The following is a 15569-nucleotide window of genomic DNA, read 5'->3' on the forward strand; positions in this document are numbered from 1 at the left end:
AAAAACCTGGTGAAATGATTTGTCTAAATATAATCACATGAAGTGGGAGGAAACTATTTCAGAGGAACCTGATTGGCTTCTCATTGTGTTGGTATTCCACTGCGTCGTGGAAACAACATCAACCACCTTTCCAACCTAAGCACATGAAACAACACCAATCGTAGGCTCTGTCATCTTATGTTTGGTTCTTGTTGCGGGTTTCTCAAACTGAAACTTATAGAAAGATAAGAGATAGCAGATTTGTTTATATTGTATCACCTGGAAAGAAATGTACAAAAAACATTTTTTTCAGGTCATTTATGCTGATCTACACAGTGGTGCAAGTGCAATGTTGACATACTTCAAGGGGGAACTAGACCCTGTCTTAAAGAACTGCCTGTGTTCCCACCACATTTGTCCAGGTTTCCTCACAGACAGGTACTTGATGTTCTTTGAAAGACTGAAATGGTAAAATCACATACAAGTGATTATAAGGAACAGAGGTCATACAAAGGTCACAATGTATCCAGTCTGAGGTTACCTTGACACAGACATTAAATCTGCACCCACAACCACACTGCACTGTAAGGCAACAAAAGAATCTATAAACTACCCTCATGGCCGGACCTTAATCCACGAGGCCTGGCTGGGCCTACACAACCTGGGCCTACAGCTTGCAGAGATGGTTAGGGGTCTGGTGCTTTGTAGATCAGGAAGGAGTCAAGGGCGGAGGACCTGGTGGTCCAATCCCCAATTGACAAATATGGCTATGCTGACAATAAACATAGATGAACAAGTTAGAATCCATTTATTCTAAAATAGATAACTCTAAACTAACTGCAAAGTTAACTCAAACAGATATCAGAAGTTGGGTGTCATAAGCTTATAAAAGCACTGGGCGTGTCAATTCAGTGGGTGCAGAAAACACAGTCCAAGGTCCACTCACACCCACTTGATCATCTTAGGTTGTAAGGGTTAACCCTAAACAATAAATTCCAACATTCCAGAATATTCCTGCCATTTTTAGTTTCAATAAAATATCATGAAATTGTGATGGCTGTAAGGTTCTCATGACGTAGATAAAAGAGGAGAAGATATTGTGCAATAGTAAATATTTTTCTCCAGAAATAAGTACTGTAAAACTTGAAAGAAGGCCCAGGTCTAAATTGACCTGCATCTTATTATGAAGGCATGGAATATGAATAGTATGTAATGTCTAATGAATTATTGCAAAAGTAAAAATTGGAAGTTTAACATCTCATTTACATATGCATCGTCTTCAGCAAGCTTCTTGCCATTTCTCATCCACTGTCCACTCTGCTCAGACTGCAGCTCTCTTCACCCCTGCTTCTTAGACCTGAAAGCCATTTCAGCTGCTCTGCTTCAGATTTGATTCTTTATTCATTTGGATTAGCAAGTCACACTCTGGACTCTATGCTCAACTTTCTTTTGAACAGCCAGAAAACTGCACTGATCTGCATGTCCAGCTACAAGCTCTGCTATGCTCAGCCCTATTCTGTCCTGGATAAACATCACATTCAACACCAGCAGCCCAGTAGAAGTTATTATCTTTTATGCAACTGCAGTCTCCCTTTTATTTATCTGCAAGTGCATTCACAACATTTTCAGAAAACCTGACCCCCAACCTTGAGGTCAAGGTCACTGAGATTTAAAGTCATCCAAGATTTGTGGTAGAAAAATCTAAAGTATTAATTTGAAAATCCTACATCACTTCATTCTCGAGTCATCGCATTCACAAGATTTTCAAAATAATTTGACCTTTGACCTTGAGGTTGAGGTCGACATTTGAACTCATTCAAAATTTTCAGTAGATACACCTATGTTATCTATTGGTTCATTATTGAATTATCGCATTCTCAGACTTGGGTGTCCACATTGCCCGCTTGGACAGCAGGGTAATGTCAATACCCCCATCAGCCTTTTGCAGCTGAGGGGTAAAAACAAAAAATACATTTTCCCTTATTTTTTTTTGCATAATTTGCCTTTTCTTTGTGTGACAAACACAATTCATAGTCTTCATTGTCTTGCAATACATGAAAACTTAAGCATTTCTGTGGTTGGGCTTTCAAATAAAGGTGTGAATAGAAAAGCGACTTTTCTTTTCTTTAATCTCAGGAAGCTGAGCCTGCAGTACCGTTTTATCAATTCATAGCATAACAAACAGCTTACAAGAGCATCAAGGAGGTAGAACAGGAAAGAAAACATCTCCTTGTCACATTCTTCACTGGTCTCTGTGGCAATGTTTTAATTATTGCCAAAGAACTGGCTATGCTTTGCTTAGCACAAATATGGATGGGCAGTGTTAGATTTGTATTGTTGATTGTCATTTATGCTTAGAAATATTTACTTATATATGCTTAGAGTTTTGTAATTAGTTGTAGATTGGTAGAGGTTTTGATCCTTGATAGTCTGCAAACTTTGTGTGTATTAGACAGCACTTTGGGAGCATGAGAGGTCATACCGTGTTTTATTGTTTTATGGTAGGATTAACGTAGCTACGTCTGTTCTAGTCTAAGTGCTTTTTGTTTAGATGAACTGCAGGACTTCCTCACCGTGTTATCTAGGATGAACCATCTAGGGTGAGGGGGAGGCTACCCTCTTCCTGACCAAGGATGTTTGACCCTTTGATCAGCAACACACACACACACACACACACACACACACACACACACACACACACACACACACAGGCAAGGTACTCTTTGTTTGTATGTAGACGTCGTATGTTAATGAACCTATGCATATTCATGTAACCTCAATAAAAAGACAGTGTTACGGGAGGACGGAGAGAGCTACTGGGGTCAAGCGAAGGAACGGCGTTTGTCCGGTTCTCTCCCGTGCACGAGTACCATGAAGAAGTTTGCCTACTTGTGTCTTGCTTAGCAGTGTAATTATATTGTCTTCAACGTTCCAGCGGATGGGTTCAAGCTACAAACCTATCAGGCAGCTTGTCAAAATTAATAATCAGTGACCTAGTAATGCAGTTGCATGACTGTTGCATGCAACTGCATTACTTTGTGATATATATTGGTAAAAAAGACACCAGTGGTTTCAAAGTTTTTTTTGTAACAGGTTTGTAAGAAAGACTTTGACTTGGGAAATGGTGTTTGGGTGGATGTTTTTCATTTTTATTATAATGCACAAAGAATAGTCACCTGACATTGGATGGAAGACCAGGGCCCCATACTATGAAGCTTGTTCAGCATACCCAAGACATCTTTTCATCATCTGGATTCATTTATCCTAACACTGGCAGTCATGATAATCGGTCACACGAAGCTGGTTATCAGCTCGCTAATCTAACCCAGGGTTTCCCTTGTGCATTCACGTGAAAGTGGTGGTGGTTTGATGCTGCCAATTATCTATCAAAATTATGTTTCACAGGTTACATGACTTTTTTTAGAACAGCAATTTATCCTGATGCTTGCCACCTACTCAAGAGACATTATCAGACAGTGATTAGTAGCTGCGATCCAGCAGTAGATTAGAATAAAGTATAAGACAAATAAAGTATAATAACATTAGTGGAATCTAAAGCATCTTTGCTGATCTTTAAAAAAATAATGTAAATCTGTTACATTATTCTATTAACACCCCCCAAACTTAATCTTAAATCCTTATTTTATGAAATATTGTGGTTAGAAAAGCTGATAGCACTTTATATTAATGCCACACTATTAAGCATTGCTAAGGTATTAGTAAAGTATTAACAAGTGCTACATTCATCATTTATATAGTATTACCCCTCCTTACTATGTTATATATGAATACAAACGCATTATTATGACTATGATGACAGTCAATAAAGTTCTACTCTTGACGTCCATTGATGTGCCTTTTCAATGTCACACTTAGCCTTTTTATAGATGTTGTTTTTATAATAAGCCCCACGTTTCCAGAGGGTGGAGGGCATGTTTTCTCTACAGAAACAGTTATGTGTGAGGGAATGCAGAGTGGTCAGTGGACATCTGTCTCTCCTGCTGCTTTGAGCATGTACATGACAAAAGAATTTCCCTCGGGATAAATAAAGTTATTCTTATTCTTATCTTCAAGATGGTGTGGGTTCTTGAGCTAAAAAGTTAGCAGCTGAGTGATGGATTTAGAGTAGAAATGTCCCCAGCTTCTCACAGACAGTTTACAAAATTTGTACATCAACAAACACTGTCGAGCTGTCCAGTTCATTCATTCATACAAACTTGCACAAACCCTTGGTACTTTCTGTCACAACGTCTCTCAGAGCAGGCCATCGATCACAACCACATTCACTTCACCCTACAAAGTTCTTTACAATAAAACAGAAAATCAACCTCACTAACATAAAAACAAACCATATATAATGCAAATGTTTTTTTAAAACTTATTAAACACATTGCACTCCTTTTAACATGAGTTTTAAAACTTTCTCTAAATATAACCATTGTTATTTTACATTTTAACATGGATTTTAACATTTTTAATATTTCAACACATTTTAATAGTTTTCAGTTTTACCTGGTTTCAAACTAGTAAGTTGATTAATTAAAACAAATAAACCAGTTACAGAAAATCAGGAAAATATAAAATAACAAACAAAAAAATTCACATGTACTAAATAAATCAATAGGCTAATGCATAATAAACCATGTTTGTTTATAAATAATCTATATTCATATGTATCATTTTGATAACAACAATGCTAATATTTGTATATAAAAAATATTACATTTATTAATTGTGTAAATTCCCTGCACCTCTCATGCGCGTCCACATGACGTCCAAAATATGTACTCAGTCCAAAGTTAAAATGTTGAACGTCAAATTGGGTCAGGGCTGGACGTCAAAATCATGGACCAAGTTTAGACGTCGTACAGATGTCCAGAATTGGTGATTGAAAAATGGACCCAATATAGACATGAGCTATTGGACGTCTGTCTGACGTCCAATATTTTGTGGTTCACATAGGTCAATTTTGTTGAAGTGTTTTAAATTGCACTGATGCATTAAAGAATGGTTAAGATGATGAAATATGCATGTTAAACAAAAGAAAGATGGGAAGCCCCCTTTGCAAGTAAGTAAGCATTTATTTAAATATATAGCGTCATAGTATATCAGCAAAATGTATATTTTACACTTCCAAAAGAGCATTAAAAATACAAACTGGACAATAACACAATGTGATGTTAAAATCATACATGTTATTATAATATAATTTGTGGGTTTCAAAAGTAAAATAGAAGACATATGTTGTATGACGTTGTTTGTCATACAAACATTTGTAATTGGTAATATCACTTAAAATTCAGTTTAAAAATAGTTATTTTACTGCAGAAGCACTGACATCAGAGTAGACTATTGCTTCCTCTTCTGCTTTTTCATTTCTTCTCACTAGTTTGCCACTTTTCTTTATGGTGAAAGTTGCTACTGAATAAACCATCGAGTTCTCGCCTCTCTGAGGAAATACATACAATTTATGGAGATAAATAAAGTGAAAAAAAAAATTTCAAATGCCATTAATTTATCTTTGTTTCTGATTTACACCTTACCTCCTGATTCTCGTGATTGCCACTGGTTGTTCCAAGATCTGTGTCTGAAACAAAAAAAAATTAAGATGAAAGACGCTCTTGGCTGATTTTAAAAAACAACTATGTAAATCAATTCAATTCAGTTTTATTTAAAATCACAACAACAGTCACCTCAAGCTTAATCAAGTGACGCTTTTGCAAAATAACGTTAGATAGAGAAGGGAGAACTTACCAGGGCAGCAAACACTTAATTTCTTGATGAGGTAGGCTATAACAAGTAGACTTGTAGCCAGTGCAGCAGATAACACAAAGAGAACTGTATTGGCCTTCTGCAAGTCCCATGTGCTGGGCCCTGGAAAAATATAAGAATCCCATCATTAGGATTTTTGTTGTTGTTGTTACATTAGAAATTTGACAAATGTATTCAGCTGATATTAATATATTCTGAATTGTTTGATAAACGTTGGACATTTTACCCTTAACGTTCAGCTTTGTTCCATTTCCAAAAACGATCTGTCCACATGTGGCCACAGCACAGTAGTAAGACCCAGCATCAGCAGTGTTGACGTTCTTGGAGAAGCTATAGTCACATTTGTATTGCGAAGGATCCTCGGCACTCTTGTTACATTCATCACCAGTATTTCCATGAGCATAGATTAGACTGGGTTGAGACTGGTCTGTTCCAGCTCTGAACCAAAACACACTGTGATTTCCAGAACAAGTTTTCTTCTCAGTGTTAGAGAGGAGTGAACACTGCAGAGCCACTGGATCTCCTTGATAGACATGATCAGATGGAGGCATTTGAAAAATGTCAGTGACATCAGGTTCTAGTTCTGGAAAATATAAAAGACGAAATAGTTAAAATATTTCATTCACTTCACCGAGAAAAATAAATATTAGATTTTTCGAAAAAATAAAACATATTGACCTTTAATTGTAAGAAACGTTCCTTTTAAAAATGTCATAGCAAGCTGCCTGACTTTTATACAGTAGTAAAGGCCAATGTCACTAAGATTAACTTTACTTATTTCAAGAGTAAAAGTTCCAGGCTCTTGTTTTGCTGTAATATGGGGAGTTTTGTTAACACCATTATAGTCAAAGGTAAATGTTCCTCCCAAGAATTCAACTGAGCTTCCAGAAACTATCCTTATCCAGTACATGGTTTCTTTGTACTCAGCTACTCGGCGTGGGCATTTCAGAGTCACATAATCTCCAACAACTAAACTCTTTGTTTCAAAGAATAGATCATCTGTGCATCCTGAAAATAAAATGTGAAAAAAGCAGTAAGAGATAGATTTGTAAGTGCTAAATTGTACAAATATATGAATAAATAAATAAATAAACTTACTACCAACTCTGACGCTCAGCAGTATGTAAAATATTATCAGCATTTTCTGATTAATCCACTTGCAGCTCATTTCTTAAAGCACACAGCATTTAAAACATATTATAAGATGATGCAACTTAATATAATCACATCAAGTGGGAGGGAACAATTTTAGAACAATCTGATTGGCTTTTTATTACGTTAGTGCTTCACTGCACTACCACAGTGGAAATAATATCAACCATCTTTCCAGTCTAAACATATGAAACAACACCATCAACATGCTTTTTTTTATGGTGGGTTTCTTCATTTCTGAGGGCGTAAACGTAAGAGATGACACAGTAAACTAAAACACAAAAACAGAATTGTCTGGATATTTTCTAGAATATAGAGGCAACAGACTTTATCTTACCTAACACGGTCAAGCTATTTAGGACTCATAAAATTGTTACCATTATTAGCATGACCCACTATCATAACATAAATAAGTGAGGAACTTTTTAAAGCATTTATTGCTTTGAAAAGTATAATTTAACATTTAGCCTGGCCTTGGTTTATGGTTAACCTTAAGCTAAGGAGTACTTTCTTAAGGTTAGGAAACACATTGTAATGGTAAATTAACTGTTACAATATTGCTGTAACAATATCAATTATCTAATTCAACAATTTAATGTTGTAAAGAACATATGATATAAATAATTACGTAAACTGAATTACTATGAGTCACACCCCCTAAACACTGGATCTCTCATTTTCCTTAATGCACCTGAAAGGCATTTTAGTAAAGTTTCCTTGACTAATCTGCCCAATACTCATGCTTTTATAATGTAATTTTACACTTTGCTATACAATTATCCGTGCTATCTCAAAACTGCAAAGATGTCCAAAATGAATGTATCACCAGAGATTACCAGGCTCAACCGCTGCCACTTATCTATTTATTACATTTTAAAAAATACATTTACAAGTCTCAAAGCCTCAGTCTCAAAACCTTACACTACCAAGTCTGAAATACTCTGCTTAACTATGTCCAACCTTTCGCTACAACAATGCATAATCGGACAGTAGCTGCCCAAGATTCGATTCAGAAGTTTAGATTCAACTTTACTGTCCCTGTGCAAAATGCAGTTAATGACATGAACATTATTAATGATTACCAACAAATTTCAACTGCTGCTTCACCTGAAACACACAAAGAGACACAGAAGCATTGTTGTGTTTAGGCTTTCAAGCAAAGGCATGGATCGGACTTTACTTCCTGTCTCTGTTTTAATCTCAAGTAACTGGTCTGGCATCACTGTTTTTCCTAAAAAAGGAAAATGTAATGACACTATATTATTAGTGTGACTAACATTTATATTTAAACAATTTACAAGAGCTGTTAAAGTGTATATGAGAAAGGGACACATACAGAGATCTGCTTAGATTTGGTGTGATCAGTAAAAGCTACAATTTACTGTGGTCTGGCATCTTTCATTGGTAGTTACAGAGAAACAACAGAAAGTGCTTATCATTCACTCGTCTTACTCTGATCTTTTTTTTCCTTTAAGGGCAGGATTTTAATTGGTTGGCAAACTATAAACTATAAAGTTGGTTTGGCAAGCCACCAAAGACTGTTACAATGTAGCACAAAATGAGATCCTTTCTGAGTCAGCAGCTTCAGTGGTTGGTCAAAGTGCAGAGAAACACGCCACCACAACCTTCATCTGTCAGTTTAGTTGTTGAATGTGTGTTTGCTTTTTATATTCTTGAGATACTGAAACTTAAGCTTAGCTGAAGAATCTTTTCATTGAAGACAGACCCTTAAAGCCAATGTTCAATCAGTGGGTTTCATTTGCATTTGTATCACTGTGCTAAAAATGCTAAGCTCTACCTCAGTGGCTATCTCTTTTCTGTGTGTGTCTCTCTCTGTCAAAAGGACTTAGTAGTGAGTTTTCCCAAATTCATGAGGTTCTTTGTTTTTTTTCTTTGTTTTGTGGATTCACAATGACTTGAAAAACTTATAAATGATGAATCTAGCTAATGTGGTGCCATCCTTTAGTTTTTTTTTATGTAGTTTATGGTTGAGCTTAGCTACAGAAAAAAAAAACTTTGATTAGAAATGCTACTGTGTTTAACCATTCCAATGGTAACGTTTATATATGATTTAGTCAACAGTATATTTGTTAAACAAACAAACATGAAGCAAATATCAGCCGGTGAATAAAACAGTTTCTTATATATAGAAAACCTACAGTTTAGAGCTTAACAGGTGTGTGTCAAAAACACAACAGGAATGAATGTAGATGTGAAAAGGAGATTTGTCTACATTGTATCTAAAATGCTGTCATGCTACTGACCTGTGGTCACTTATCAGGAGATGCTGTTTGGTGAAGGAAGTGCTGACAGGTTTGTATTTAAATTGTTAATTCATCTTGCATTAAAGTATAAGAGTTTGTAGCACTGTGATACAGTTAGTAAATATTTAAGTACAACATAGGATTACTACTGAGCGAGATTTGAAATGTTGTTTAAAACTGTGAATTTGGAACTGATAAACAAATAAAAATCAAGATTTACCATTGTCACAGAAGCAGAATTTTTCATGCATTTCCAGTAACTGCCTAATTCCATGTTTCTAAAAAGCCTCTCCAACTCGTTTATTTCTTTATTTTTTTCAGAATTAGGCCTTTCTGTGATTGTTCTTAGAGTACTGGTGTCCTGCTGAGCTTTTATTTTCCTTCTATTAGCCACTTCATTAGTTACACGTTGCTTTTGGTTTGTTGGACAGTTGCTAACATGTACTCAACAAGGTGCTGGAAAGATTCCTCAGAGACTTTGATCCATATTGACACCATGACATCAGATATTTGATGCAATGCAGGATGGATCCATGACTTCATGCTGCTCAGGCCAAATTCTAGAACTCACAGCAGAAAGGGAGAATCTTCAACAGACACATTTTGATATTGATGATGTTGCTGACATTACCTATCTGTCATTTGAGATTACGAACTGAAATGCAAAATACTTTCACTCAATATCATTTATCATCAGCTAAAAAATGTAGAATAAAAACAAAAAAATTGTAGTAGTTTAAAATACATAATTTACTCTTTAATTACTATCTGCAATGAAACATGTTGCTGATTTCTTCCATAAAGTATGAATAGAACCATGAAGGCTGTCCACTTTAACCTTTAGAGGACATTTGCAGGGCGTTTGAAACACAGCTGAAAGGTTTGCATGTTTTCTGCAGGATGTGGTGGGCTGTGAGACAAAAGGTGCAGTTGGCTGAACTTGTTGATGTGAAAATTCCTGTGGCCAGCCTGTTGTGGACAGTAATAAGTCACTATGGAAGAATATGTGCTGTCATGTGCTGTCCATCTCTCTTGGAAGAGACGGAGGAGGAGTTGTACCTTCTTAGAGCAAACAATTTTACAACTTTTTGTTCTATAAGCAATAATATCTAATCCTAAAACTGGACACCTGCACTGTACTTGCTGACCTCATCTTTGCTCTCAAATTCTAAAACAGCACAGAGTCTAACTAAAACTGTTGGGAACAGGTTGTGTTCTGAGATTCAGTTTAAAACTGGCTTGGAGTGCCACGTTTTCATTTATTCTTTTATTTACAGCATGTAAAGTGTATTATAGATTCTCTGCAGGTAGAATATGTTTTCTATGTGACATTTGTTAAGCTGTGCAGTGGCACCAAGGCATTATACAATAAAATAATGTTATTAATACATAAGTAAAAGAAATTCCTATACACCCACATGGACATTTATTGTTCAAATAAATCCAATTTAAAGTTTCAGTTTTTTACAACAGTGTTGCATTTTACTGATATATATTTACAGATGTTTAAGCGCCATTTGATAATATTTCTGTTGCAGGGATCATTTTCTTTGGAAGAAGAGTCATAATTTGTGAAATGTCCCTCTTCGATTGGTCAGATGCTGCCAATACCACCCCTTTTGTATAAATGTGTAGGGGAAAGCCTGGGTTAACTTTGCGAGTTGACAACCAGCATTGTTCGACCATTTATTGTGATCGACAATGTTATGGTAAGTGAATTCACACAACAGAAAGTTAACCTAGGTATGCTGATTAAGTTTTGTGGTATATTCCCCAGGTTAAACTAGTGCAGCTCGTAAAGTGAGGTGGTGTAGCCTGTTAAAAAAACAAAATCTGAATGTGCAGTTTTTGGATGGAATTCCATCATTCATTACATCATTTATAGCAATTTTTCTCATAATCACACTTCTTAACCCCATGGTGGTGCTAGAGGAAAAGTTAGAATATTGATCACCATCATTTTGCTATCTCAATCAGCCCCTCAGAAATGTGTGGAATAGAAAGCATGTTTGACATATCCAAGGACTGTTTGCTTTTGCTGCCCCGAGTAAACTTCCATCAGAGATAATGCTTAGTACAGCAGTGGTGACTGCCTTTTTTGTGTAATCACATGTTTTTAGGCTTTTCTTTCTTCCATGTGAAAGATGACATTTCCCTTATTCATAATATATATGAAAGATTGTTTTGTAGTCCGAGCAGTTGAGTGATTTGATTTTGTGATATACACTTACCATAACTACAATTTTAGTTTTCCTCCCATGGGAATGATGAATGTGCAAATTTTTTGGAAAGAAGAATAAGGGAAAAGTTTGACCTCCTTATAGCATCAGGACAAACTACTAAATAAACAAAGTTTATAAGTTTCATCTGTTTTTCATTAGTTTATCTAAGTCTGTTTCAGTCTACCGAACCACAAAGAAAAGGAAATGTCTTGATTAGCATAAAACAGACTAACAAATGCATTTGAATAGAGGCAACACTTTTCACACAAAGCAGGACGATTCCAGGAAATGCAGGTTGACTGTAAAGACTGTGATAACCAATCAGATGTTGACCTGGATCACATCATCCTCCTCAGTCACTGAAATATCAACAAGTTTCCTAGTAAAGGCATTGTCACGATGATGCTGTTATTGGTAACATTTCTTCTACTTCACCATGGACGTGAGTTTTATCTAACTTTATAACCTACTATTTATTTATTTTTGCCACAATCTGCAACCAAAGTAAACATGTGACGGTTAATAAGGATTTTTGTGTGTCCCGGTTATTTATATTCAAGACAAATTTCCCAGTTTTTTATGTGTTTTTTTTAAACTCACTGCAGATATGCTGGAGCAAGTGACCACAGTTCAACTTGGTGAACCTGTAACTTTGACATGTGTTTTACCTCCTGGTGATTTAAGCACTAAAATTCACTGGTACAAGCAGAGAGCAGGGGAAGCTCTGAAACTGATTGCGACACTGCGGCAAACTGTACATCCTCAGTATGGACAAGGGTTTAATGCCTCAAGATTGGAAGCAAAAGACAATAAAAACATCAGCAGTCTGACCATATTCAGGACAATCCCAGAAGATGAAGGAATGTATCACTGTGCAGTCATGGAATGGGATGTGAATGCTTGGAGTGGGACCTATTTGTTATTAAAAGGTAATTATGTGATTGCAGCCTTTTGGATTCACTGTAAATACTCAACCATCTGACAAAATTTTTTTTCAAATGGTTGGGAAAAATAACTATAGATTATATATGAATTTAATAAATCGTAGTTTAAACATCATATTAGGTATTTTAATGTGTTTGCAAATCGATTCCAAGTTTTCCTTTTCGAGACGCACTGTTATCATTCATTTTTCAATAAAAACTAAAACTGTGTTTAGAGGTAGTTTTTAAACACTGTTTTTTGTTATTACACAGGGAACACCCAGAGAAACGTTACTGTTCGTCAGTGGCCAACGGTTTTAGATTCAGTCCATGCAGGGGATTCTGTGTCTCTCAACTGTTCAGTCCTGTCAGACTCTGATAACAAGATGTGTCCTGGAGATCTCAGAGTCCTCTGGTTCAGAGGACAAAACTCTCATCCAAATATCATCTATGTTGATGGAAAGAACCAAACTGAATGTAAGAAGCAATCAGACACTCAGAAGAGCTGTGTTTATCGCTTCTCTAAGACGGTCAGCTCCTCTGATGCTGGGACTTACTACTGTGCTGTTGTCACATGTGGAACGATATTATTTGGAGATGGAACTCAACTGCAAATTGGTAACACAAAAGTACAAATGCGCAAAACATGTTTACGCCATCATGGCTTCTTCTTTTTTTTATTCTTCAAGAAGTAATGACATACTTTTTTTTGGTTTTTTTGAAGGAACAGGTTGGGAATTTATTGCGCTGGTAATAGCAATAATCTGCCTGGTCATTTCAGTGATTGTAAATATTGTTTTCACCCGTTTCAGAAGACCAAGACTAGCATGTAATAAATTTAAAGGTAAGTGTCATTCATTGAGTGAAATGAAGCAACATAACAAATGTCAAAGCTCAAGTTTCTGCTTATTCTGCATTAATTTATATTTCATTAAACAATTGTCGGGTTTGAGCATCCATATTGATATTTGTGCTTTCAAAAGCTTTAAATTTTAAGGGCACAATGTTAAAAACTCATCAAAGAAAGTTATTATTTTAAATTGATTGAAACTTTAAATTAAAACTGATGAACTAGCAGGTCGAATTATTACTGGAGCATTATTGAGCACTGTAATGAAAAATCTGCTACATTTTATAATGTATGTGTATTTGTTCATCATTCATTGGCAATAGACAGCACATCTTCACAAGGAAGAAATGACAACTTGACTCAACCACTGGATGATATTGTAAGTAATTATGTTAGCTCATATTGTTTTTTGTTAATTCATGACTATGGATCTCTGTAGCAGCTACAATATTTTATGATCTTTTAATTTCAAACAGAATGAAGGTGAGCAGGATCTGAACTATGCAGCAATACATTTCCCTGGAAGGAAAGCTACAAAAGCAAGCAATAAAAAAGAACAGAAGACTGAAGAATGTGTTTATTCTCAAGTTAAGCGCTGATCTGAAAGTGTTAACCAACCCTCTTACAAAGTGAATAAAATCATGTTGTGGGTTATTCCACTGTAGATAACTTTAATAATGTTTTGTGATGCAAATAAATAAGGATTTACAACCGTAATCAGTTCTATGTGGCTTATACTTCTTGTTTCAGTAATTCCAGTAAAGTTTCAGGCTTCACGTAAATAAGTTATTGCACTATATATTTTGGTCTTAATTAAGATGGAAAATTACCACATTAATGTATGTTGCTTAGCAAACTGTTCAATATTTGTTCCTATTAATTCAAACTTTAGTTCCTGCTTTTGTTTATGATGGGGCTCATTAGACTGTGACAAGCTTAAAGCTATGTGAGGCCAAGTGAAGTGAGTAAAGTTTAGTGCACACTGTCCAAACTTTCTGTAATTATTATAGAATATGATTTTAACTGAAGGTGTAACAAGGCTTTTATCAACAGCGCGGAGAGTCTGGAGACCACTAACAGGCAAGATATCAGGCACTGCAAGATAACTGCATCGTCAAAGTGACACTAAATAAAGTTTGCCCAACCTAATAAGTTGTACATTTGTGCAATGACCAAAACTAGCACCACTGATTAGCAATGAGCTGTGCGGTCAGTTTTTTAATCATTAATATGAAAATTACATCAGTATTATGCTATTTTTTTTCTGAGGCTGGTATATGTTATATTGCAGTTGATTAACTACTACATCTCCATAGAAATGATGCAAATTTCCATCAAATAAACTTGGATACTGTGCTTAGGGACCTCAGGAGCAGCACTTTATCTTTTAAGTAAAACATTTGTCATATCTATACAAACAGCTGCCTAAGTCACCATGTTCAGTCTCATGCTCTTCAAAGTACTGTAAATGATTTTAGTTACAACATCAAGAACACAGTTTTCAGCACTACTTACAAGACTCCGTATTGTTTTCTATTTCACTAAGAAACTGCTGCGAGCTCACCTTTAAAGTGTACAAGAAACACTACATGTATAAAGGCTAATTTACACCTGTCCTGCTATAAACATGTATTTCTTAAATCCAGAGACAGAGTTAAATCTATGACAGTTTTTTTAGCCCATTAAACCCATTTTAATTCAAATTTTTAGGTCAAATTACCACAACCCTTGAATCAATGGCGTATTTGACAAATTCCAATGGCTCCTAAAACCATCAACTCTGTGCTTTTTCAGTAATATAAGGGTAATCCCATGCAGGCTGCCACATCCAAACAGTGTTGGTTGGGAAGGTTACTTTTAAAATGTATTCCACTACATTTAAAATTCTAGTTTTAACTTTTAGAGCATTACAGAGACTGCACCCAGACTGGGGAATGCACTTCCCCTATTTCTACAGGGTTTGGACTCAGTGGAGACCTTCAAAAAGCAGCTAAAGACATTTTTATTTTAAAAAGTTTTTAATTAGACCAGGGGTTTTATGATGTATTTTATGACTGTATTATGTTTTTACCATGTAAAGCACTTTGTGACATATGTCTGTGAAAGGTGCTATATAAATAGAATAGAATAGAATAGAATTCAACTTTATTGTCATTGCACATGTCACAGATACAGGGCAACGAAATGCAGTTTGCATCCATCCAGAAGTGCTTTAGCCATGATATAGATATATTACAATATATATTAGCAATAAATGAATTTATAAATAAACTTTACATAGCCCCAAGTGTGATAGGAGAAGGATCGTTGAGTGCGAGAGGAACTGACCTGAAAAACAGGATCATGGCCAAGCTTGAAACCTGGATCCCCCGTAGCCGGTTACCAAGATTACGTGAAGTACCCTCAG

At 35.7% G+C, this 15569-nt stretch overlaps 2 protein-coding genes across 2 annotated transcripts; one reads left to right on the plus strand and one right to left on the minus strand.

Annotated features, from left to right (window-relative positions):
• Positions 1 to 5096: 5096 nt before the first annotated feature.
• Positions 5097 to 6919, minus strand: LOC309716087 (uncharacterized protein; the record flags this gene model as incomplete). Its single annotated transcript, XM_082549686.1, has 5 exons — positions 5097 to 5428; positions 5523 to 5566; positions 5734 to 5853; positions 5978 to 6334; positions 6850 to 6919. The coding sequence occupies 5 exons, from the start codon at positions 6917 to 6919 to the stop codon at positions 5294 to 5296; spliced, it is 726 nt and encodes a 241-aa protein (XP_082405812.1). The 3' UTR covers positions 5097 to 5293.
• Positions 6920 to 11788: 4869 nt separating this feature from the next.
• On the plus strand, positions 11789 to 13836 carry LOC309716097 (uncharacterized protein; the record flags this gene model as incomplete). The annotated part of the gene is made up of 6 exons (XM_082549700.1): positions 11789 to 11831; positions 11995 to 12318; positions 12586 to 12930; positions 13037 to 13156; positions 13486 to 13541; positions 13639 to 13836. The coding sequence occupies 6 exons, from the start codon at positions 11789 to 11791 to the stop codon at positions 13759 to 13761; spliced, it is 1011 nt and encodes a 336-aa protein (XP_082405826.1). The 3' UTR covers positions 13762 to 13836.
• Positions 13837 to 15569: the final 1733 nt, after the last annotated feature.

This window comes from Aulonocara stuartgranti (assembly GCF_965226115.1).
Source record: "Aulonocara stuartgranti genome assembly, chromosome: 2".
Lineage (NCBI taxonomy): Eukaryota > Metazoa > Chordata > Actinopteri > Cichliformes > Cichlidae > Aulonocara > Aulonocara stuartgranti.